The sequence below is a fragment of the Patella vulgata genome, chromosome 3 (genome assembly GCF_932274485.2).
Source record: "Patella vulgata chromosome 3, xgPatVulg1.2, whole genome shotgun sequence".
NCBI lineage: Eukaryota > Metazoa > Mollusca > Gastropoda > Patellidae > Patella > Patella vulgata.
Genome location: NC_065881.2, coordinates 53842585 through 53869728, shown reverse-complemented (window position 1 = coordinate 53869728; position 27144 = coordinate 53842585). Strand labels below are relative to the sequence as shown.

Below are 27144 nucleotides of genomic sequence, written 5' to 3'. Positions count from 1 at the left end.
AATCCACATTTCACGAACCCTTAAGATTAATATTTTTACATTTGTAGTCAATTATGATAATTGATCAGAAACAAATTAAAGAAACGCCATAGAAGTATCAGAGAGAGCTGGGTGGTACTGGATCATCCCAGGAAAAGTGTTGCCAGAGTTCAAATAGTATACTTACCACTTTGTCACATTCCATTATAATTCTTAGCCTGAACAAGAAGTTAACTAATGAAAGAAAAACTGTTAAAAGAGTAGCCCACCTACCTGTAGCAGAATTTTATATGATTTTCGTAATTTATGATTATTTGTTAATGCGGGTGATCATCAGTGATGTGATTGGGTTCACACGTGATAATCTAAGTGGTCATAAATACAAACTCGAGTTTTATAGCATGAAGTCAATAGTACTAATGTAATGTTTTATAAGTATAAGAAAATCCGCGTGTACAAGCTACTGGGTTTTCAAATTTACTCAAGATACAAGATAAATCAAGGGGATGTTAACCTCTGTTTTAATAAATCTGTCATTAAAATGGCAGTAAAGATAAGAATCTGTAGGTGCTCTTGTTCTCGTCATAGAATAAAACAAGCCAACAGTAAGGCTGATATTCCCCGCAGAAATTTCTAAAAAAAAGAGATGACACATATTAATTAAGCACATTTATCTTTTTCAAAAGTATCGAGTAATCAAACTGATTATCTATGCTTAGTCCAAGCATAAAATATTTTCGATCAAGCGTTCAGGTTTTGAAGTACCTGGTAGTGAAACTATACACTAAGGTGACTAAGTTTCATCACTCTCCATCAGTTAAAATCAAAGTTATCTTGTCCCAAAGCATCGACCAATGAAATTGCTTAGCTCTGCTTAGCTTCAACGGGAAATATAAATAATTTAACTCAGTCAAGACATTCGCCTAGTGAACATCAATTAAAAGCAGAGTTGTTATGTTCCAAAGTCTTAACCAATCAAATTATTTATCTCTACTTAGCCTAAGCAGAAAAATTCTTATCGTGTTATTGTGTTCCAAAGTCTCAACCAATAAGTTGCTTATCTCTGCTTATCCTTAGTGGAAATGCGCATGATTGACCTCTGTCAAGGCATTCACGAAATAGACACCTACGCCAATTTTGAACATTCTACCTCAATTAGAAGGAGAGTTATTGTGTTCCAGAGACTGTGGCCGGTCCAAGTACACATGGATTAATCTTCCAGGAAGTCATAAAATAATTTCGGTTTTGAAAATATTCATATAAGTAAATGTTACTTTAAATATTAACATACTACTTAGATCGTTTGCCACGATAAAATCTATTTAGGGGGATACACACACATTGATTATAATAAAACTTCCTACTACTGCTTATCCTTTCAAGTGCCCGTGGATACACACATGGGGGACTGACTTAATTTACTTGAAATTTGGACTTGAAACACTTGGCTTTTTAGCCCTCTAAATATTTGTAAAAGGGTGGAGAACCTAATAACTTAAAGATACATTATGGGAGATTAGATAACGAGTTGGCAGTTCTCACTATAATAGTTAAAAACTACATAATGTAAAGGCAACTTGCTGAAAATTTCAGTCAAATTGATCCACTATGAACCGAGAACCAAGCGGATGAAAGTTCCGCTTAGCCTCGATCATCATTACTGAAGACGATAAGACAAATAGTCTTGATTATCCATTTAATCGTTAATCACGATGGAAATTTTTGCAGCAAATCGGACTGTAATCCAACAAATATCGCAGGCAAGCCTTGACATCGAGAGCTGATTATGGTCTGGATAAGTTAATTAATGTCTAATTAATAGTTTTTATAACATTTCAGGCCTAAAGAAAGACCTACAATAGGCCGATTTTGCTCTTGCATAATGTATGTTTAAAGTGAGCTTGAGGTACATGCAGTTGATTAAAGGACAATATTGGTGCCAGTCATTATCACATATGTGATAGAGCTGGTTAAACACATTCCAAATATAATTTTATGTCAGAGATCATTGCTACCATAGCTGAGTAATACAGTTTTTCTGAATCGGAAGTGACGAACGCCAAAGGAAAACACGAGTCGCCTCTCTATATAACTGACTGATGTGACGAATGATAAGGGATATACGGGCGAATTTCTGCTCACTAATAATTCCTTTGAAGACCAAAAGTTGTTGTGTGAGACTGTGAAAGGATATCTGACAATTCATAAAAAGAATTGACTGTCACTAGATAAGTGATACGCCCACATTTTGCAAGAGATGGATAGAGAACAAACTAAACCAAAGGCGATTTTTCGTACAATCAAGGGCCATAATTCAGGAAATTACGATCCGATATGCGCGAATATCGACAGGAACCAAGATCTTTGGGTTATAAAGATATTTTTCCAGTTTCATCAAAATCGGATCAAAATTTTGAATTCTAGAGGGTCCACAACCTTGATATACCATATATTTACACTATTTGCGTACGAGGGGCGGCCATTTTGTCCGGCAGTTTGGTCTAATATCCAAACGTTTTTTTCAATCGGATAAAAATTGTGACCTCTAGAGGGATCGTAAGCTAAAAACGAGATTTTTCGTACTATCAAAGGTTATAATTCAGGAAGTATGTGCGAATATCGAAAGGTCCACAACCTTGATATAACATAATATACACTATTTGCGTACGAGGGGTAGCCATTTTGTATGGCAGCTTTGGTCCAGTTTTCACGAAATTCAAACTCAACCATCATTAGGGTGTAACGGTGATACATTTAAAAGATTTTTTCTTTTTTTTTAATCGGATAAAAAATGTGACCTCTAGCGGGTCCACAACCTTGAAATACCATATATTTACACTATTTGCGTACGGGGAGCGGCCATTTGGTCCGGCAATTATGGCCCCATTTTCGCAAAATTCAAACTCAACCAACATTACGGTGTGACAGTGATATATTCAAAGGTTTTTTTTTTAAATTGGATAAAAAGCTAAAAACGTGATTTTTTTGTACAATCAAGGGTCATAATTCAGTAAGTTACAATCCGATATGCATAAATATCAAAAGGAACCAAGGTCTTTCAGTTATAAACATGTATTTCAAGTTTCATCAAAATCGGATGAAAATTGTGACCTCTAGAAGGTCCACAACCTTGATGTACCAGATGTTTACACTATTTGCGCACAAGGGCCATTTTGGCTCGATTTTTACGAAATTCGAACTCAACCAACATTACGGTGTAACGGGATATATTCAAACGGTTTTTTATATATATAAATCGGATAATAAGTGTGGCCTCTAGAGGGGCCACAAGCTAAAAACACGATTTTTCGTACAATCAGGGGCCATAATTAAGGAAGTTACGTTCCATTATGCGCGAATATCGAAAGGAATCAAGATCTTTGGGCTATAAACATCAAAATCGGGTGAAAATTGTGACCTCTAGTAGCGTGTCCACAAGCTAAAAACGTGATGTTTCGTACAATCAGGGGCCATAATCCGTGAAGTTATGGTCCGATACATGCAAATATCGAAAGGAACCGAGATCTTTGGGATGTAGACCTATATTTTAAGTTTCGTCAAAATTGGATAAAAATTGTGAACTGTAGTGTCCACAAACAATTTGTGGACGGACGGACAGGGGCGAATATATCACCGTTACACCCTAATGATGGTTGAGTTCGAATTTCGTGAATTTCGGTCCAAAAATGACGGACATATTGGCCATCCCTCGTACGCAAATAGTGTAAAATGTGTAATACCAAGGTTGTGTACCCTCTACAAGGCACAAATTTTATTCGATTATGATGAAACTTAAAATATCTTTATATCCCAAATATCTCAGTCCATTTCGATATTCGCGCATTTCAGACCATAATTTACTGCATTATGGCCCCTGATTATAGGAAAAATCGCTTCTTTTTTTTAAAGCTTGTTTCAAAATGCCTGGCAACCGCTGGTTATTGATATTTTTAATACATGTCTGGCACAAAGTTCAAAATGTTGGAAACTAGTTTAGTTGTGTCTGACCGGTGAAGCTGAAACCGTTATCTCCAGGCCGGCCTTACTTATATTCTCTTCAAAAAAAGGAGGGGATATTGAAATGCAAATACCTATGCAGGTTGTGACATGCTTTGAGAGTATGTTGACAGATAAAGAACTCATCGCCCCAACAGAACCACTGAACTGCACATGCGACACGCAATAGCGCCATACACGTTGGAGGGGTTCATTGTCAAATTTGACACTACAAGGAAGGGTTGATGAAAACTGCCGCGTGCTGGTTTATCTATCCATGTTTGCTTTCCTATCGGTTCTTGCATAAGATTAACTGTTTAGCGTATCTTTGCTTTAGTGTGTTACGTTTAATTTGATCGGGCGACGTGTTCGTCGACGGCAACGTCAACCGATAAAACTGCAAGAATTGGCCGTGGCACTGCAAGACTAGTGGGTCAGATTGCCCCAAATCGTGATTGGACGGTTGATTAGGATCATGCCACGACGAACTGCTGAATGTCCATTTTCAATTTTGACGGTGTATCTCTTTGGGAGTGAAATGGGGCCGTCAGATGAGATAAGCCGCCCATATGAACTGTTTATGTTCATGTGTAGGCAATTGGCCTGTTATTAACATACACTGGTTAACTCTAATAAAAACAGCAGTGTATTTCCGCAGTTTTGTATTGTTTCTGAATATCCCCTACTTTTTTGAAGAGTATGTTCCTTAGGTAGGCAATTATTGAATTAAGAAGGCATGTGGACTTATTCATGTGTACCAGGCCGCGATAAATTTTAAAAAAATGACAGTTTACATTACTCTAGTCTCGAAACCATGCCAGGCACGCCAAATGTGGAATTCGTCACAGAAAAGTTAATTTCAGCCCCTATGCATATTAACCGGATGAAAACAATTATGGTGGTTGATTTAGTTTGAGCAGCCATTTTGACAGAACTGTCAAAGTTCGCGGGGAAAAAAGGTCAAGGTTCGTTTGGCGCATGGGAAGTAATCCGTACTGAAACCGTGCTCAGACCGGATAGTGTCGTGCCAGCTTATGTTAGACCTGTTTACACTACAAAAAAATAACGGTGCTTAAAATTTGGAATGTAAACAGGGTTATAGGGTCTGGTTATGATTGCTTTCAAGAAATTAGTAAATGAATCGGCCCAAATTAGAGAATAAAGTTTATCCAAAAAGCTTGAAAAGAAGACAGCCATATTTACCAGTAGTGGGGTATCAGTCTATTTATAATTTATGACGTGAACAAAAAGAAATCTCTATCTATAGCTAACAAGGGACTATGATGTTCGATAGAATTCATTCTTATGTTAAATTTGAAAATATAAAACTATCATCCTGAGAGTAGTCCTTGAATTGAAGTAGGTATATGTATAAACAATGCATATCTCTGAATTCATAACAGTTACATGTATGACTATACTTTAAATATACTATTCAAAAAAAGTAGGGGATATTTGATTTTGGGGGCATAATACTAAAATATGCAAATGACTACGAAAAAAGTCACTATAGAACCTAACAGAAGAAACATTTCCAGTTACATGTGACGCCCAAACGCACCAATAGCTACCGCATGGAATGCAGGTGATGCTTGGGATCATCATGGGGGTCCAACCCAAGATTTGCACGACTCTGACTTTGAATGTTACAGTCATTGTGGCATTGAATTCCAGGGTGGAAACATCAGTTTAATTGTTTTAGTGACCAGAAAACAAATTTTGATATGCGTCGGCTTACCCAAAATGAAAGGTTACGTGCCCTTGGCATGCTACAGATCGGCACAACACAGGCGGTTGTGGCGCGGACGATGAATGTTTCTCAGTCTGTCATAAGCAGGCTATGGTCCAGATACCGTGATACACAATCTGTACAGGACAGACCACGCTCAGGTCGACCAAGGGCGACAACTCAAGCCCAGGATCGATTTATCTGTACCTTGGCCTTGAGAAATCGTGTCATCACAGCAAATCAGATCAGCGCTCGTCTTCAAACAGACACTGGTGTGAGAGTGAGTGGCCAGACGATTCGGAATCGACTGCATAGGGGTCACCTTCGCGCCCGACGTCCTCGCGTGATCCCTTGTTTGAGAGATCATCACATTCAGGCAAGACGTCGTTGGTGTAGGGATCGTCAACACTGGGATAATCGACGCTGGAGCAATGTGATGTTTTCAGATGAGTCAAGGTTCACTGTTGATTTTTTGGACAGACGTAGGAGGGTGTGGCGTCGTCGAAACGAGCGCTTCCAAGACGTTAAACGTCATCAGACATGATCGATTTGGGGGTGGTTCTGTTATGGTGTGGGGAGGCATCACTGTTGCTGGAAGAACGGCTTTACATGTTGTTGCAGGGCGTGTTTACAGGCCAGTACTACCGGGACAACATCTTGGCAGTCCATGTTGTGCCGTTCGCACGACGTCATGGCCGCCGTTTCATCTTCCAGGATGACAACGCAAGATGTCACAGGGCCAGGATCGTTACAGGTTACCTCCAACAACAGAACATCACCACATTACCTTGGCCAGCACTGAGTCCCGACCTCTCCCCCATCGAGCATGTCTGGGACATGCTTGTACAGAGGTTACGTCAACGTCAACAACGTCCTGCCAATGTCCAAGAACTTGCTGCTGCGTTGCAACAGGAATGGGACAATCTGGACCAAAATGACCTTAGACGTCTCATTAGGAGTATGCCACGTCGGATCAATGCTTGTTTGGCAAACAGAGGAGGATTTACCCGTTACTGACTTGGTTGTGATGCTGTGGTAACTTTGCTGTTTGACCCCGGGTATCATTTTACCCTTATAATGGTCAGTCTGTGCCTTACTTAGTCTAACGATCATTTGGAATAAATCGATGAATGTGAACTTCATTTCATTTTGTCATTTGTTTCTTCGTCAGTTTCATTAGGTGACTTTAATAACACTTAAAAATCAAATATCCCCTACTTTTTTTGAATAGTATATTAAAAGACAAATTATAAATGTTTTATTAGTTCCAAGTTCAAATATTGTACTTTCCACCAAGAACAGGGTATTTGTTAGAAAGTTTCAAGATAATAGATCTCTTGGTCTACTTAATTTTGATAGGAACAATCTAGATTTGGGGGTTCCTATCTATAGAGTACTTAGTGTCAAAGAAAAACCACTGCCCTAGATTGTCAATTTTATTTTCGGATCACAAATTCCTAATGCAAATCCATATTTACTTTTAAAGCTGTTGAAGACAGTATTTTTGATAGAATATTTTGACATTTGGTTAGATGGTTGATTGGGGGTTTAGGCTTACAAAGCAGGCTGACAGTATAACCATGACTCAGAAATTGACAAATTAAATAATAGATTTATGGCATGTCTTAAGATCAGTGGCATGTACTAGATGTAAATAAACAGCCCATAAAACTACATAAGCTTATAATTCAGATATCTAAGTACATGTGTACTGTACATACTGTAAATATAAATGATTATAAGAAATGTGTCATGCAATTAATGGGGATGGGATAGGAATGGGGTTTAACGCCTTGTCAACATAATACTTTGGTCATTTAGAGAATAACAAAGATATTTTTTGGTCTTGTCACATGTGGAATGCTAGGGAGGACAATTTTATCAAATTTCAATGGGTTCTTCATGTACACTCCAATGTGTACAAGAGAGAGAGAGAGAGAGAAATGGGGTTTAACCTCCACTCGACAAAAAACTAGGTTATTTCGGGACTAACACATGGTTCAATTTTATTTCTTTAATTCGCTTGCACGTAGGGGTCTTTAGCAGTGAGAGGAAACCGGAGGACCCAGAGAAAACCCACGAGTTTGGACAGATGACCCTACTCCTTATCACGTACAACTGGGGATTCGAAACCACGCCAGTTGACTAAATGACAGACCTTATGATACAGCACGCACATGCTAACCATTCGGCCATCCCCCCCCCCCCATGTGTACACGGACGTACCTCGATTTTGATATAAAGGTTCATGATCAAAAGGAATCCTCCTTTTAACTGGCTGAAAAATTTATTGAAATGTTAAAATGATCTGATGATAATTGTGACATCTACTGATCAAGGGATTTGTAATTCAGACAAGAGTACTTGTTTATTTCAATAAGCTGAAAAAAAAACATCCTTTGAAAATTTCCTGTTTCAATAGCCCAACAGGAGTCTTAACAGAAAAGTATAACGCTAAACCCCATTTCATCTGACAATTTCAAAATGGTTCCATGGTATACAGACAGACATGGTGACAACAACATATGACCAAATTAAGCATGGAGGATAAAATGGAGATTGTCGCCAATAGATGTAGCAGATAACTGTAAGATAATTATATCTTTCATTGCTATCTAATTTATACTTTGTTTTGAGCTGGTTATTTTACACAATTGTATTGCCTATATAAATAACTTCTTGTTTTGCATTATAAGAATTCTACATGCAGAATGCAAAATGTTTTTCAGTTGATAATGTAATAATAGCAAATTCTTTTATTTGATTGAATTGGAAACTATTATGGATGTAAAATTTACAAAATACACAATTAGCACTGGCATTCTAGGACCGGTAATGCAGGTTTAAAATTCTGGCAATTTTCCCTCATTTTCTACATGATAAACAATATCCGCTAGGCATCCATCTACAATGGACTGAATGGCTGCATCTGACATGGGTCTAAATGATTCAAGTCCTTTTGGTGGAAATTTAAAATCTGGTCCACAATTCACAGTAACGGTAGTAGTTTTATAAAGGGAAAATGCTGGGTAATATATTCCCTCATATATGTCTTCAAATGCTACACCTTGGTTTTTACCATTCTTAAAAAACATTATTTTACTTCCTGTACATGGTTTTAAACTTTTTTCTGATTCTGAAACATTGTCTTTATCCTCATAATATAGATGACTTTTAAACTTCACTAGCGGTCTATCTTTGTAGGTTGTGGGTAATAGTTTACTTGGCTTTTTAGGAGTAGGTAAGTAAATGTAAAACCCAACTACGTCTCCCTCTTCAAAGCCGTCCCTGTAATGTTTTCCTCGACTTTGATGGAAAACAGTTCCTTTTCTCGAACGCCAGGAGTAACTGAACTTGTCATATCCACAAGGCGCTTGAAGGTTTCCTAAAGATTGAGACCAACCAATTCTTGTAGCACCATCTGGGGGCATCTCTTCAATAGTAGCCTCAAAATACCAGCCACCATATCTCACTCCGTGACTTGCACGCAACATAGAGTAGCCTTTATCACCTGTTACACTGAGTCTGTCATCTGAAACTTTGAGTTGAGGTGCTCTGTCATGAAGAGCTAGTAGAACATGATTAGCCAAGCAGGTACGATACAGATACCCTGGAATTGGTTTACCTGCCCATTCTTGGCTGTCATCAAAAGCCTGGCGGTTAGGAGCATGTGGATCTGACTCTGCTAAAATATAACGATAACCATCTTTGTTGAATGGATGTTCAAGTGGATATCCATGAGCCATTAATTTATTTGAGGGTCCTATTTCATTTTTCTTTTGTTTCATTCCTGAAAATGGTATATTGTCAAACGGAGCCTTTCTCTTTGCACTTCTAGATTTCGTAGTGTCTGATAATCCCAGACCCGAGGAAGCATTTCTCAAATTTTCATAATTTGGCGCTATCTTAGACAAATCTGGATTGAGTAAGCTAAAATTTTCTCCACTTTCATCCGACAGAAATAAATCATTTTCTTTGTGCAGTGTCTTCAATACAGTGTTATGCCATGTGGATTTTGTTCTTCTTGATAAAATTGTAATGCCTTCCCAATTTTTATCAATAAAAGGAATTATATCTTTATCTTTTGAGAAAACAGTCTTAGTTTCTCCTCTTGACAAAGCATCATGTGTAAGATTTGCCAATGCTGTCAAACAAATTTGACTAAAGCTTGCCTGTTTTCTTTGGAATTTATCAATTGCTGTAGGACTACAGGTTTTACAACAAAATTGGTAATTAGTTATAAATGGGAGACAAACACCATTTACACCATCCACACAGTTAACATGGAACCATCTTAAGCACAGTGTACATTGTATTTCCGCAGATCCAACGATTCTAGGTTTATCACAATAACAAGTGGCTTCAGAATCGGTCTCATTCATTTCACTGTCCTGTGACTGGTTGGTATTTTCGTCAGAAATCATAGGTTCAGAGTTTTCCATGATTGGTTTTCAGTCAACTTATTATCACTGTAGTAATATTATAAGCACAAATGAAGGCAGGGATATCGAAAGTTTTGTTTATAAACATTAAATGGTTATTCTGAAGCCAAAAAAACACAGCATCCTTTATACTTTATTGTTTATTCTTAACCCGCCATATTTGACCGGTTATTAAATTAGTAATTCGACTGCTTGCTCAACTATGCATTTTAAAATATGTCTAAGATTATAACTAATACATGGGCAAGCAAATGCAGTGTATTTATTTTTTATTTAACGATGCTGTTTTGTAGAATAAATTGAAATGGAAAAAAAACCAATAAACAAATCTCAAATAATCATTACTCCCTTGTCAAATGAGTTATTCCCCCATGATTCTTCAAGGCGGCGCTCTACTCAAAATGATGTAGTTTTGCACGTGTTGAATGTTGTTATTTACAATACTACAAAAATAGGGGTTGTCAAAAGAGTGTGTTTAAAAATTTGATTTGGCAATCAAACTAATAAAATATACATATTCCCTCATATAATTGGTAAGTTTGCTATACAGCTTAAAACTAGTTGCAGTGTAATCACGGGCCCTATTATTATTATAACCTTGCTTATCTTATATAGTCTAGACGTAAAAATGTTCACTGACCAAAATTCGGCGGTGTTGGTTCAATGGTTGATCTAACAACTTTTTTCATTTTTGTTTTTCTTCACTTTTATCCTTTCTCTTTTAGGGTTAGGGTACCCACGAAAATGCAAGGAAATATTGAATAGGAAGTTATTACGGTAATGAACTCACCCACTGCAGTCGGTTGAATGTCCTCTGTAACTGTATGTATCTAAAAAAAAGTAGTCAGATGAGCCAACAATGCCCCTTATCCTTATCATTACAGCGTATGTAGGCCATGGAAGCCTTTTGTTGATCGTAAGTCAATTAACAGGGGCGGATCTAGGAATTTTGAAAAGGGGGTGCACCGCAAAATGAGGGCACTGACCGCAGAGACTGGGCATTTCCGTCATTTCCTTGCATCTGTAGCCATTCCAAGAGCTATTTGGCTGATATTTTTGTCTAAGTAAACGTTTGGAAATCATTGAAAAAGAGCCTTAAAATCAAGCAAAAAAGCCAGTTGAACATGCGACTTGAAAATTGTCATGGCGAGCAAGCCATTATGATGGCAAAAAAAAACAAATCTATTCCCTAGCCACTTCATTATTTCAGCCTTGTAACTTGTTCTGTGTACTGTCCACACATGAAACAATGCTACTTCAAGTTGCACTCATGCGCATCGGTGATGGGCATGAGTGTATACACCGCCGATTCCAAAAGATGCTATCATTGATGTCTGTCTATAGTCACTCTATAGGATTAGGGCACTGTCAGCTAAACAACAAGAATTCGAGACCAGACTGGTGGTTTTGAGTCGATGGTTTGAGTCATTTGGGATCCCCTGCAACGGGGTGGGAACGGACATATTTGGGTCTGAGAAAAGGCACTTTCAGCAGTAGAAAAAGGGCACTGTCGAAAGTTAGGGGGGGGGCGCATGCTCCTCGCGCCCCCCCCCTTGGATCCGCCTCTGATTAAAACACGGATCACAGTTATATTACTGTTTGGCACAGTTATGTTAAAGTAGCTAAGTCTCTAACTCAATATCATCCAAAATCTTCAACATTGAAAACACAAATTATTTGTCAATTTAAATCAACATTGATGCTGTGATCTTACCGGAAAAAGATAGGCTTCTGATATCCAATATTTAAGACAAAATAAACATTTTACCATTGGTACACGAATCGTGTACCATAATGCGTTTCAGCCCCAGTTCTAGCAAGAGACTCGAGGAACGAGGCTAGACATATTGCACCAAACCAAATGGCGTATGTAGACTGGAATAACCAGGCGCTAGAAATTTGCATTCGATTGAGACTGCTGGCTTATTTCGCGGAACATAACTGATTTGAAATTAGAGTAAAAACGGAAACCATTGAATGTATATCAGTTTATATACATTTATATTACAGTATTATACGAGTTGCGACCCACTTGTGTCAATTTCTAGGTCCCAAATGTTAGCGATTTAGCTCCTTTAATGTAAATGTTCCCCATTGGGTCATTGTGGCGTATCAAGTTAAATATATATTAGTGTCATGGCACAAAAATATGAGTTTCATTCACAAGTTTTAAATTTAGCGTCCTGATTTATAATTGTCCCCCGCCTTTCGAAGTAAGCAGGGGACTATTAAAATGGGTTCGTCTGTCTGTCCGTCACACCTTTTGGGACACAATAACTAATTGACCTAGAATGTTCAAATTTGGTGTAGGTGTTTATTAGGTCAATACCTTGACTAAGTTCGATAATGAGCATTTTCTGCTCGGGGTAAGCAGAGCGATAAGCAATTTGATTGGCCAAGACTTTGGAACAAAATAACTCTCCTTCTAATTGAGCTACAATGTTCACACTTGGCATAGGTGTTTATGAGGTCAATGCCTTGATAGAGTGTGAAGATGAGCATTTTCTGCTTATGGTAAGTAGAGATAGCAATTTGATTGGTTGATAATTTGGGACATGATAACTTTAGTTCTAATTAAGTGAGAGTGATGAAACTTGGTGTATAGTTTCATTACATCAATACCTTGACTAAGTTCGATGATGAGTATTGTCTACTTAGGCTAAGGAGCAATAAGCATTTTGATTGGTCAAGACTTTGGAACATAACAACTCATTGAGGTAGAATGTTTAAACTTGATGTAGATGTTCGTCTTGACTGAGTTCAATGATTAACATATCGAGCTAAAGCTAAGCAGAGATAAGCAATTTCCTTGGTCAATGCTTTGGGACAAGATAAGTTTGATTCTATCTGATTGAGAGTGATGAAACTTAGTGTATAGTTGATAATCAGTTTGATTGCTCGATACTTTTGAAAAAAAATAGATGTGCGATTAATTAATATATGTCATCTATTTATTTGGGGATTTCGGCGGGGGACATCAGCCTCACTGTTGGCTTGTTTAATTTGAACACAGCGTACATAATCAAGTTCAGTTTTTGTAATGCGTCTAGTTTTAATCTTCATCTACATGTACCCGTCCGTCGTCCACAATTTCTTGTGAACACTCTACAGACTACATTTATCATCTGTTTTTTTTTAAAATTAATATATGTGAGATGAAGAAGCCTATTTAATTTCAATAACTTTCGTTAATTTCTTCTGGAGTTATGGCCCTTGTTTCACTTTCTTGCACCTTGTGAACACTCTAGCAACAAAAGTTATCAACCGATCTGTATGAAATTTATATGCATCATTTAAATTAGTAAAACAAAGAAGCCTATAAAATTTCAGCAATTTCCGTTAATTACCTCTAGAGTTATGGCCCTTGTTTCGATTTGTTGAATCTTGTGAACGCTCTAATGACAACGGTTATCATCCAATCTGTTTGAAATTGATATGCATCATTTAAATTAGTGGAATGAAGAAGCCTATTGAATTTCAGCAATTTCCGTTAATTATGCCTTGAGTTATGGCCCTTGTTTCACTTTGTTGTACCTTGTGAATGCTATAACGACAAAAGTTATTATCCGATCTGTATGAAATTTATATGTATCGTTTAAATTAGTAAAACGAACAAGCCTATTGAGTTTCAGCAAATTTCCCTTAATTACATTTAAAGTTATGGTCCTTGTTTCACTTTGTTGAATCTTGTGAACGTTTGAATGACAAAAGTTATTACCCAATCTGTGTGAAATTTATATGCATCATTTAAATTAGTAAAATGAAGAAGCCTATTGAATGTCAGCAATTTCCGTCAATTACTTCTAGAGTTATTGTCCTTGTTTTACTTTGTTGAACCTTGTGAGCGTTCGAATGACGAAAGTTATCATCCGATCTGTATGAAATTTATGTGGATTATTTGAATTAGTAAAACGAAAAAGCCTGTCAAATTTCAACAATTTCTGTAGATTACATCCAGAGTTACATCCCTTGTTTTAGTTTTTAGAACCTTGTGAACCCTCAAATGACGAAAATTATAATGTCAACTGTATGAAATTATCTATTAAATGCCCCTAATTACCTACAAAAGAATAAATATACGACAACCATTGTCGACCGCTCAGACGATTTAGCTGCTGTGGGCGTATGTTTTGTTGTCTGGCAACCTATCTTTTACAAGTTTTAGTGAGTTACCGCATGTGCCTTGTATAACGGATGGGACTGAGACTTAACTTTGCAGCTGTAAGTGAGGTCTGTTGACGTATTTACCATTTAGAAACTTCCAACACTCGATCATGTCTGAGCGCATATGATGATAGTCTAAGCCTTTCAGAAAGGGGACGAAACGCGTGGCGCGACATAGGACATTTTCAACCTTTACCTGTTGCCCTTTTAACATGGGACGCCAAATGCTAATGCCGTGTTCGAGATGTGGTCTCACCAGGGCACTAAAGCGCAGTTTCATAGTATCTGAATGCATGAAGGTAAATGTGCGTCGGATAAGACCCAAGTGTCTGGTTTGCTTTTGCTACTTGAATTTCCATGTGGTCCTTGAATCTAAGTTGATCATCAATAGTGACGCCGAGGTCTTTCTCGCTTCTGACACTTTCCAGAGTGGCTCCGTCCATTACATAATTATGGTTACTGATATAAGCCTTAGAAGCAACGTGTAAAACTTTGCATTTGGATGCCTTGAAAGGAAGTTGCCATTTCTGGCTCTATGCAGATAATCTATTTAGGTTGTCTTGAATTATGTTTGCTGCTGCCAAGGTGCTTACCTCGCTGAAAATTTTAGTATCATCAGCAAACATTTCGCAGTCATTAACGATAGTGTCCGGCAGGTCATTTATGTAGCAGGCAAATAGTACAGGTCCTAACGCGCTTCCCTGGGGAATCACAGAGGAAACTGGGGCCCAGAATGACATCTTGCCGTTAATACAGACACGTTGACGTCGGTCATGAAGAAAGTTTTCAATCCACTTCAGAATTTTACCTCTAATGCTGAGCGCATGTAGCTTGCAGGATAGTCTGAGATGTGGTACGGAGTCAAACGCTTTAGGAAAATCAAGGTAGATACAGTCCACCGGAAATGCCACTTCGATAGCTTCCGTTCAACTGTCCAGAGTTGCCAGCAGGTTCGAGGTACAGGAGCAATTCGGGACAAAACCATGCTGTTTATCAGATATGAGATTCTCACACATTAGGTGACCCATCACTGCTTTCCTTACTACTTTTTCCATTATCTTGCATGGGACACGTGTAAGGCTGACAGGTCTGTAGTTGCCTGGTTCGGCCTTCAAACCTTTTTTAAAGATTGGGGTAACATTGGCCTCACGCCACTCTGATTGGTCAGGTATTGATCCTTTGTCGAAACTTATCTTGAAAATAGTTGAGAGTATTCGTGATAGTACATCAGCAAGTTCTTTCAATACTCGTGGGTGTACCCTGTCCGGGCCTGAAGCCTTGTTCGGGTTGAGTTTAATCAACTCATCCTGCACCGCACCTGGGCTGATATGAATGTCAGAGATCTCCAATTGTGTTTATGTTGTGGGCTTGGAAATATTCTCTCGGTCCTCTACTGTGAAGACTGATGCAAAAAAATCGTTTAATACCTCAGCCTTTCGTTCACCACTAGTTGCCATACCTGCTTCAGGATTGTTCAGATGGTTGATTTTGGCTTTCACTTTCATTTTGGATTTGGCATATGAGTAGAAGGCGTTAGGGTTACTCCTAGCCTGTTTCGCGATATCACGTTCGAAGGTCCAAGTTACCTGACGACGCGCCTTTTTTGCTTGCCCATAAGCTTTTGTATATTCCAGGTAGCGCTTGCCTTCTAGTGTCTCTAGATAATGCTGAAAAGCTGCATGTTTCTTTTTCACTTTTCTCAGTGGCTTCTCATTCATCCACAGTGGTTTCTTTCAAAATGACTTGCTACCTGCACATCAGGTTTTCTTGGGAATGTGACTGTCCTGGAGCTGATTTAGCTTGGTCATGAATATGTTCCAAGCTTCATTTACTGACTTATTAGCTAGTAGGGATTGCCATCTGTTTAACCCAATTCAATATTTTCAATTTACATGTGACACAGAACTAGCCATGGTGAATTTTTTTTTAACCTCTGAGTCTGAAGACTACCAAACACATTTTATCTATAGTTTCTAAATAGTACCATACTTAAAGTTGAAAAGCAATTAACCACAATACAGAAAAATAATAATTGATTATTAAATTAATCAGTTTGAATTTGGAGAAACTGTGTCTCAGTGAGTGAAGCACTCTCTCACCAAACCGGAGATCTGGGGTTCGATCCCGATAAAGTTTTCAAACATGGTATCGCCTTTTCAATGCTGCAGGATGTTCACTGTTGTCCATGAAATTGCATGTACACTAACTTAAGTGTATTCTTTCGACATGAATTTTCAAATCTATAATATTCATATAATATAAAGGTACCGTACCTAATAACAGAAATAGCTTGAAAACGAACCAAAATAATAGTATACTTATTCTATTTGAACATGTATTTCTTTAGAATTAGAGATTAGAAATCAAAAATGAAAGGCAAAGGAAAAGTTAACCCAAAGAAAGCAAGCACCACCAAAATAGGAAATAAGACAAATTCAAAATTGGCAAAAAGAGGAAAACTAAGAAAGGGTTTGTACATTTTTCTATTATTGCAATATATTTATAGCAAGCATAATAAAGATGACACTTTAGACTTAAATTAAAGCGAGTATTCCAGCAAATCAACAGGTGCTCTAAAAGAATATCTAGATAATGATCTACACAAATGTAGGAACTGTCATTATTTATAATTGTCTAGCCAGAAACCATATTTTATTGAAACCCAATAAGTTTGCCACTTTCTTTTTCCATTAAACTACATGTACGTTCATTGTAGATGGAGGTAATGGTCAGGTAATGATAATGGGATATTTAAAAATGAGTAATGGGGAAAGTTATCAATTACAGTCAAAATACATGTATCATGTAATTGTCAATTACTTTTCATTACACTCTCTAACAGAATTCCAGTACATTTGATTTCCAGAAAACAAAATATAGAATTACATGTTAGAGTTTTGATTTTCTTTACTTGTTACTACTGAAAGGTACAATCAGATGAAAAACGGCATTTACTGATTAATATGTATTGCTTACAGTATTTACGAAAATGTACCATTTACATGCAATAGAGTGTTAAGATTTTATTATAGGAAAACAGAAAAAGAAGCAGAAAGAAAATGATAGAAAGATGAGAAATATTCCCAGAATAGAACCTGTTAGTTATAAACGTTCCCAGACATTCGACAGTGAAGGAGAAGAGGCACACGAGGATGATATGAATATTGATGATAAAGATTACATATATTTTACAAGTCCTGGAAGAGATTTTTCATTTTTATCACAGATTGACAAAAGGTACATTGTATTATATAATTGTCATTTAAAGTACATGTAAATTAAATCATGACTTCGTGAATTTAAGCTGCACCTTGTGTTCCGTGGATTCAGGGGAGATGCCTGACAGTTTATGTTTAACGGGCACATAAGATGGACGAAAAAACTTTATTGTACGTATAGCCACTTTACGTCAAGTTCACACCAATCTGATTAAAATTGATTCAGCTATCTTTACTCAAAGTCGTAAAAAGAGACCTCCTGTAAAAACTACTTTGTCAATTATCGGAAACACTCTAAATCCCCTCAGACGCCAGTGATGTCACAGTGACCGAATGCAAATTCGAAATGTTTATTCCTTAATTACCTATTTACAGCTGGAGTGTGTATTCATTAACGCCTGACTGATTCCTTAATCCCCTAATTAAATAAAACAATTGACTAATTCCTTAATCCCCTAATTAAATAAAACAAATAATTTGTTTTGTCATTTATCTCTGTGTATTGATAATAGGCAAGTGTAGTGTCGTTAATATCTGTCCTTAATCAATCGGACTAAAGTTGCAAAGACATGGGGTCATAAATTAATTTACACCTCGAGTGCTTGTGGGATTAAGAATGCCGATTAGGTAATTATCTTTTTTACGCCGGCCAGATCAAAGACATCACTCAAGCTGGAAACGGGCATAATACCCCACGAACGAACAAAACAAGTTACAGGGGAACTTTTCTATAAACATTTCTCCACACCACAACTAATCGTTGAATCGTACACACGTTAATTGTATAAAATAATTAAGTTTTACTCATCAGTTGTCTATAATTATTCCTTACCCAATAACCAATTATTTGTTGATTGGATTTTAGACAACATTTAATTGACTTGATATGAAATCTGAATATAAATTATTCGATGGATAAACGTTTGTGATAAGATTAGGTTATAATGTCTAACATCATTCAACTTCTTTATAAAAAAAGGTATTTTACAATAACATTTACAGTTTAATCACTCACCAAACGGCATCAGGAACTCCACGTATAATCAGGTGTATTTAATATTCATGTCCATGAATCCAATGCAAATTTCTTGCCAAAATTTGATCTTAGTTACTACGCCCGTAGTATGCATGGAACTGTACATGGTTGATTGGCTGCGAAATGAGAGTGATCTATTGTTATGCATAGTCATCGGAAAATTCCATATTTGCTGTGAATTTCAAATGAAGTTACGAAAACAGTTGTTCTCTGTGTATAGAAATGGTTATTATTATTATATATAGCTAATAATGAATATATTGATAAGTGAATAGCACCATTTGTATTTCTGTACTGATAGAGAATAGTTTGGGATATCAAATATTGCAGAGTTATCCAAATTACCGGTAAATGCGCTAATTGCTTGGATCGTCTAAAATAGTCCAATCACAAATGTCTAATTTATAGCAATTCAAGACGATAATTCAGAGATTATGATTAGGTCAGTCATATGTTAATTGGACGATCAATAAACACTTGTCAGCTGGTGGTGTGTATAGGCAGTGATATATTGTATAGACAGTGATATATTGTATAGATAGTGTATATGACTGTGTGTAGTCCTTGTGACGTCACCAGCCAATCAACTGAATAATTCTAACCGGATTGATGTGAACTTGCTATAAAGTGGATATAGTAACCATTGGCTAGGCTATACGTACCGAAAAGTTTTCCCCCCATCTAATGTGCCCTTTAAGTCTAGTTTTTATCCAGATCGATCCAATAGTAAGTGTAGAAGGACTTCACCACTCATAATAGAAAACTGACACCAAACCCTAAGACCTAACAAAAAATGGATGTCATCAACATCAGAACATTGTAATCAAGTGAATGAATCTTAGGAGGAGCAGTAAACTGCACACTACGGTCTTAGGTCTGTCTGACACATGGCTCAGTAAGGCACTGACTCACTCACCATGATCTCCAAGGTTCGATCCGGGGTTTGCTGAGAAAGTTCCTCATAATATTTCATTGTTGTTTCCACCTTGTCAGTGGTGCAGGATGGAGGGCCTGGTAGGGACAGCGTCTAGGCATTTGGATGAGACACAAAACCGAGGCTACATGTACATGTTGGCAAGCATGTAAAGGAACCCTTATTTGTTGAAATTTGATAAAGAGTAGGTGGAACACTGCTGTCCGGGCAAAATGCACACTGCATGACATATTTTTCTGTCTTCATTATTCCTGTTGGTGCTAAACAGTAGGATGTTAAACCTTCACTTCTATCTGACACAGGCTTCAATTGATCTGTAATATTTAAAAAGTTTGAACTATGGACAAAATATTAACACCAGGAAATTATATTTGAATTTTATTATTCTAGACTAGAAACAACTGAATCTAAGAAACGAAAAAGAAAGAAGTTTGAAGATGGCCAGACATTAGATTGTGAACAAATTCCCCGTAAACTCTTTGCTGGGTCAAATGGAAAAGGTGTCAGACATCTTTTACCAATCAAAGATAAAGGAAAGATAATTGAACAAGTTGTTCCCAAAACGATCAATGGTGTGTATTGTGATATTTTATTATCTACTCTCGCAGAAATATGAGTTACTGTTTGTATGAGTATGTTTAAAAGATTCATAATGTACCAGTTAATTATGTAACAAGATTATAGTCTGGCATTTTTTGTATGTATACAATGTGTTGCTTCAATTTTAATTAAGAACCTGAAGAAATAGAACAACCAGTGAAAGAAGACCCTATGCATGAATTGCCTCCTGTGACAAATGTTGAACTGTTTTTACTCCGAAGAAAGACATTGGCAGAAATGAAAGAAAAAATAGCCAGCTATGCAAATACAATTCTTGCTAACCCTGAGGATAATGTAAGTACAAATTAATAATTGGTATAATGAAATGTATTTGATACTTTAAAAGCCAAAATCACTAATGCAGTAATTATACAAGTTAATTTTGTTTTTGTATTGAGGTGATGTTTAATAACCAGTAGTCTTGAACCTCTATAACACTTAAAGACAAGATCCAAATAATATTTTGAAAAACAGAAATGAGTATCAGCAGCAAATTATTTGCTTAAAGGAGCTAAACTTCTAACTCAATGATTTCCATAATATTCAAAATAAAAAACATGAATTAGAATTCAATATTGGTCCATGTCAATAAATACTGGTGTACCTTGCCGAGAAAATATGGGATCCTAATATCCTATATTTAAGACACAGTTAACATTTTAAAATCACTTCATAAGTCTTGTACACTATGGTTTTGTGTGCCATTTGTAATGAACAAAGAAAAACATATCCTACAAGAAAATGCAGAATTATTTAGCAATGGCTGATTGACAAACAACAAGACAATATTAAAAAAAAAACGTGTTTGATGGACTAAGCAGTCGTAAACAACTGCCGTTCAATTTAGCCTGTTTGCATATTTCATCGAACATAATTGATTAGAAATTACAATATTTTTTTTTAAAAATGAATATAAATCACATTATATTCTAGAGCCATATGCCCTTTTTACATGATATATGTTATAAATATATTTCAGTTAAAAAAGTTAAAAGAACTGAGGATGATGTTAACTACTAATGAAATATCAAGTACAGTTCATAAGTTGATTCTGGTATCACTTTTAGAAATTTTCAAGGATACTATTCCAGGTTACCGGATACGAGTTCTTACAGATAAGGAAAAGGATCATCAAGTAATTAAGCTTAATCTCTTCTGTCTATGCCCTTAGGGGATCACTATAATTCTTATGTTGGAGTGCCTAAGTCTACATCTGGCTAAATGCAATATAACAGTTTTAGGAGCCATATCCATACACCATCTAAGGAATCATTGTCCAAACGAGCCAAAAATGTACACTTGGTTGCAATAACAGGTTTCAAACTATAGATGTACCTAAAATGTGGATTCATGTTTAACTGCTAGTATTTCAAAGATTTTATGCTGTAGATGCTAAACAATAAGTCCCTCACAGATACATAACTATAATGGTTGCTTTCAGTTTGCGTGTAATGCTTTGGTATAAAGTCGTACTGATTTAGAGAACCGATAGATAGATGAAAAGATCTACACGAAGAATGCTTATTTTAACCCTTCCTGAGCTAACCACTTCATACCCATAGAGGGCTATGCAAATATTGAGTAAAAATCAAGCTTTAGACCCTGTTGTGAAAAACCATGCATACCTTGAATATGAATGCGACTACAACTGTAAAATTGCAAATGTATATCCATTATATATGACTTGGGATTTTTGCATATGTTTAGTTTAGATTTTATGGTTACTATGGTTACCAGTGTGTTTCAAAATGGCTGCCATATTATTGTCATAAATGAAATATTGGATATTTTCTTGTCATTAAAAAATTCAAGATGGTCAGGAATAAAGCTATATGGATTATTAACATGATAGATATCTCTTTTGTAAGAATAGTATAGGTTTTTGGGGAAAAGTCACTAAATTGTGATAATAATGTTTTTTTTCTAAAAATAATAATATGTAAACGAGCAGTATTGACAATTTTGCGGTAGGCAACACACATATAAAAATCATCAGTAACAAGTTTTTATTAACAATAAAATAAAAATAAATTAAATATTTGGAAAATATCAATAATATATACCGAAATATTCACATTAGGGTTGCCATGGTAACCAATTTGACCATATCGTCTACGTTTATATTGGTAGCGATCTAAGTGCGCGACTGTATAAAAGCAGACGAATAATTTCCTCCGGAGAAGTCTCCCTTTTTTGTGTCTTTACTTTGTGACAAACATCTGAATTTTCATCACAAGAAGAATCCCCACTAATAGTATAGTCACTACCCGAATCCAATATAGGCGTGACGTCATCGACATAGGGACTCCCGGCTAAATTCAGCCGAAGTCTTTTTGTTGTGAAGGACGCCATTCCTCGGCTGTTCTGACTATTGATGGTTGTTCCGTCAATAGAGGAAACCCCCTCGTAATGAAAACTCGTGTTATACACCATCTAAGGTTAAAACCATGCTTTTACAGGGGAGTAAACCAAGTTAAATAAACTTCCCGACTATCGTTGGGTGCCGCTCTGACAGACTATAAAATTATCCCGACAATCGTCGGGATTAGCTCAGGAAGGGTTAAATAGTGAAAAAAAAAAAAAAGATTTACATATGTATTTTTATATTGTTTTCAGCTGAAAAAAGATACTAAAAATTTAATGGAATATGAAAGTCAATTCTTGGTCAACTATAAACATTATATTGAACACTTACAGAATGCAGTTAGACGTAAGAACATTATTTCTTTATATTATGCATAAATCAGTTTTATTAATGATTACAGCAATGTCTGTGTATGTTGTATCTTGTCTGCATGTTGGTTTTATTAGTTTTGTTTGTATATATTAGTTGTTCAGATCTTTCTGCTGCACTGCTGTTTTAAGGATGTTGTTTTCATAAAATTCCAAGTCTAGATACACAGACTAAAAAGTAAAACGTTAAACTCTATTTCATTCATTGCTTGCTAGATTCTAGGCAGGAACATTAATCCTGTTTTTCCAATGTTCTTATCACAAGACTACTGCAGCCCCCAAATCTTGAAATTTCCCTCTGCTAAAAGTAAGCTTTGTTGGAGTGGCAGGAAAAGTATAATTCAATTTTTTTATTAAAAAGTTCATATAAAATGTTACTTGTGTTCTCATATGTTATTTTACAGGATTTAAAAACTCTAAATATAAACATTTAAAAGCACTACCAGATGTATGCAAACAGGTAATTATATAATACAAAATCTATGAATTGTTTTAATTCTTTATGGTATTGAATTTAGATTTGGCATGGTTTTGATACTTTTAAAATGAAAAACAAATCATTCATTCATATTTGGTTTAGATTTAGATTGTGTTTATTATGTGTCTTCATGAGGTAGATACAGAATATTTTGGTAGAATGAATGCTAAAATAATGTATTTCCAGTCTTAGGATCTCAAGATCGAAAATCTTAATTATGTTGCTTATTCATACAAATATTATTTAACTACTTCTTTACCCTGATTATAAAACATCATTACTATATCATTTGTCTTATTTAATATGCTGTCTTTGTCGTATTTTTTAGAGTTTATTTGAGATATCCGTAAAGTGTTTAGCCAGTTTATTAGCAAATAATCCCCATTTTAATTATCGTAAAGATTTGATTCAAGCTGTGATACCCTTTATGAACCATAAAAAGCCAGAGGTTTGTTCTATTTATGTTATATTGCTTTATTACACAAATGTTTTTTGAGCTTGGCAATGTGGCCTTGTGTTCACCCAAAAGATATTTTTACAATGCATAAAATAAACAAAATGTAGCACATTTAATGTGGTTTTGTCTTCACTTTCTTCTAGATAAATATTTCATAATAATTTTCTCAAAGTTCTTCAGTTTGATAAATACACAGTTCTTACAAATTGTAATTCTCTCTATTATGTATCTGTAGATTGAATCCCCACATTTTATTCTATAGAGAAAGCAACGAATGTGTTGTGTAGTGTGCTATGTATTATATTTCAGTTGTCAACCTGTGTATGTGAAGCTGTAATAACAGTGTTTAAAAATGATACACTTGGTGAATCAACATTGGAGGTAACAATTTTTTCTGTTGAATGTTATATTAAATTTAATTGTAATGATTTAAAGATTAATACAGACAATTTTTCACAAATTCATATTGACGTGACACATTATTAAATTATGCTAATCTGTGTAGAAACTGTATAACATACAATATATTGTGATTCAAATTTAAGCAAGATTTTAATTATTTTTTAAGAATATGATGTTACATATTGAAAAATCCTAGTATGTCGTCTCAGGTTTACATTGTAGAAAGAATTTGTTCACTGCTCTTTCACATATTATTTGTCACAATATGTTGTCTTATAAGTTTGTTTTGTGTTATTAAACCCTGATTTACATCTTTTTGATTGAAGATTGTGAGAGCTATAGGAAAGTTTATTAAATCAAAGGATTTCAACAACATACAACCAAAGGTTTGTAAAATTAATTTATATTTGAACCTGTAAACTAAAGAGTTGAAGCAAATATACTTTTTTTTTTGGTAACATTTAAAAAAAAGTTCAAAATGTTAATACATTATTACTACTAAATTAAGAAAACTGGACATGTGAATGAAAGTTCGGAGTAATGAAGATGGCACTACATCACAACAACTAAGAGAAATGCAGCAAGAACTAGTACCAGTAAATCAAATCCAGTTAAATTATTTCAAAAAGTGAAAAGACGGATGAGCACTTTATTGGAATATGTTTGAAATGGTGTATCATTAAATATGTTAACCCATCAAAATATTTGGATGTATCTTTATAAGTACTTTGGTTGTAAAATATTTCAGGTTTTAGAAACTTATCTTAGTTTAAGAATTACAGATATCGATAAATTAATAGCTGAGACGGCTCCAAAGAAAGATAAGAAGAATAGTGAAGATATGTCAAGGAAGGAACGAAAGGTAGGTACAATTATGTTATTCTTGTATATGTCAGTATGCAATAAAATTGGCAGGAAATGACTATGTTCATATTTACAAATCTTCAGACTGAAGAACCCTGTTATGTCCAGAACTTACTTCATTCGCCAAATGTAGGGTCTATCCTCATTGGTATTCTCTGGATTCTTCCCACAACTATGCACAATTGGTAATAATATATATTACCATAATATGTTAGATCCAGAATGACCTAGTTTACCAAAATCTCTTTAACCATTTTGTTGAAAATATTAGATACTGGCGTATGACCCGGAGTTGCACAGGTTGTGCCTATAACTCTGAAACTGGAAGCGGTAGGCCAACTCCATTAGGCCTATATTACTCCCCGGTCCGAGCTACTCCTAAACACCAAATTTCAGCCTTGGAACAGCCCTAGTGTAACCGCCAACCCTGAACAGACAGACAAATGACAGTCACAAATATTGTATAGGGTGGTCCATCTCCTTGCAGGGAAAAAGGCTACACCACTAATTTTGATGACTGCATTATTTTCAATTTTCTTTTTAATTATATATTTAGAGAAAGAAGAAAATGCGAGTTTTAGAGAATGAACTATTAGAAACTAAAGCTACAGAAGACAAATCTAAAAGGCTGAAATTGGTAATTTATATATTTAAAATATTTTATGCAGGATTTTGTACCTATCTCTATTATAGAATGATTTTGTTAATACACTATACCCGTTGGGATTTCTGTAAATGATGTACTAGATGGTGGTAATTTTACATTTGTAATAAAGACAGGAAATTGCCATAAATATCTTGTAATGTTTATTGTTTTTCTGGAAAATTGTATCGTTTAATATAATATGTATAAGTTAGATTGAAGTTTTACATGGCTAAGCACTTACATGGCTAAGTGACTATAAAACATGTTTGATGAAGTATATTAAGTGTGTTTTAATGGTTGAGAGCGAGACATTAACTAATATATTGAAACAATGTAGTCCCTTGTGTTGTTTCAATATATTACGCAATGTCTTAAGCTTGAGACCATTAAACAGCTTAAAATACATCACGCGGGTCTAAAATTTCACTAGTACAAATAATGTATGCTTGGCACATTGCCCGTACCATTATTTGAAATTTTGGTACACCAACATCAAAGAATGACATCACATCTGTATTTTTAATTCAATTAGTGTATTGTAATTAATCTCTATTTTATGTAAAAAAAAATCAGAATCAATTGTTGGAATAACAACATTTCTGTTATCCATATTTCATGTAGAAGCATATTTTTGTCACCCTTGTCCATCGAAATTCAGAGTCGCTCATATATTTTTTTTTATAGAATTGCTTGTAAACACTCTACTAGTCAGTATATGTTTATATACCTTATAGAGTCAGGCCAAAAGTTTTTGGAGAGTTACTGGCCATGTCACTAAACCCTTGTTGACACTCTACAGTCAAGTCCAAGTTTTTGAGTGGTTTTTTTTCCAAACTAGCCGAGATTGTTTGGAAATCATCGAAATTTCCACTTACCCATCATTGGTATGTGCAGTTACTGCCTCTGAAAAAATATGCTTTAAAATATTACTGGTAGGCATATATTCACTGCCTGGCAATGCTATATTTGTAATTATATTGATGAAGTTGGATGTAAGGATTGCACCAAGAATAGTCCTCAGAAAAATGACATACAATATTAATTTATGTTTTCTTTTACAGCATACAGAGACACTTGAATGTGTATTCCATTCATATTTTCGTATTTTGAAATCTGCATCTAAATCACCACTATTGCCATGTGTATTAGAAGGACTAGCAAAGTAAGTAAGCCTTCTCTTCTGGAAACTCTTTCGATGGCATTTAGAAGTTGGTGAAATAAGTTTAGAAGTTTGAATAAACCACTAAGAATTCATAGTTCTCTTTTAGAAAAGCTGGGCAAATAATATACTCGATCCTTTATCTGACATAAAAATGTTTCGTATATTGTCATCACTCATCACCCCTTTCTCAACAGACTACTTTTAAAATCCGATCTTTTCAAATTTTATGTATGTTGTTTACATTATTGAGACAAAAAAGCCTGTTGAATTTCAACAATTTATGGTACTTCCTTCCATGACATTT

General features: G+C 35.5%; 2 protein-coding genes across 9 annotated transcripts in view; one reads left to right on the top strand and one right to left on the bottom strand.

The window, feature by feature from the left end:
• Positions 1-4973: 4973 nt before the first annotated feature.
• The window catches only part of LOC126814853 (nucleolar complex protein 3 homolog), a 38004-nt gene continuing 15833 nt past the window's right edge, over positions 4974-27144 (top strand). The window contains exons 1-15 of one of the 8 annotated variants that reach the window (XM_050540267.2): positions 4974-5188; positions 8127-8291; positions 16658-16779; positions 17343-17547; positions 19889-20070; positions 20232-20392; positions 21078-21233; positions 22715-22808; positions 23236-23291; positions 23638-23757; positions 24076-24147; positions 24495-24554; positions 24917-25030; positions 25589-25669; positions 26740-26840. In XM_050540267.2, coding sequence (XP_050396224.1) covers positions 16680-16779; positions 17343-17547; positions 19889-20070; positions 20232-20392; positions 21078-21233; positions 22715-22808; positions 23236-23291; positions 23638-23757; positions 24076-24147; positions 24495-24554; positions 24917-25030; positions 25589-25669; positions 26740-26840 — 1502 coding nt within the window. In that variant the 5' untranslated portion in view covers positions 4974-5188; positions 8127-8291; positions 16658-16679. The other 7 variants (XM_050540265.2, XM_050540262.1, XM_050540263.1 and 4 more) reach the window with 7 other exon arrangements.
• Positions 7305-10306, bottom strand: LOC126814865 (set1/Ash2 histone methyltransferase complex subunit ASH2). Its single transcript, XM_050540294.2, has one exon. It carries the CDS (start codon positions 10144-10146, stop codon positions 8548-8550), a length of 1599 nt encoding a protein of 532 aa, XP_050396251.1. The 5' UTR covers positions 10147-10306; the 3' UTR covers positions 7305-8547.

Bases quoted from the DNA above. Each gene is read 5' to 3' on its own strand.
- LOC126814865 (XM_050540294.2), bottom strand. From the start codon at position 10,146: ATGGAAAACTCTGAACCTATGATTTCTGACGAAAATACCAACCAGTCA.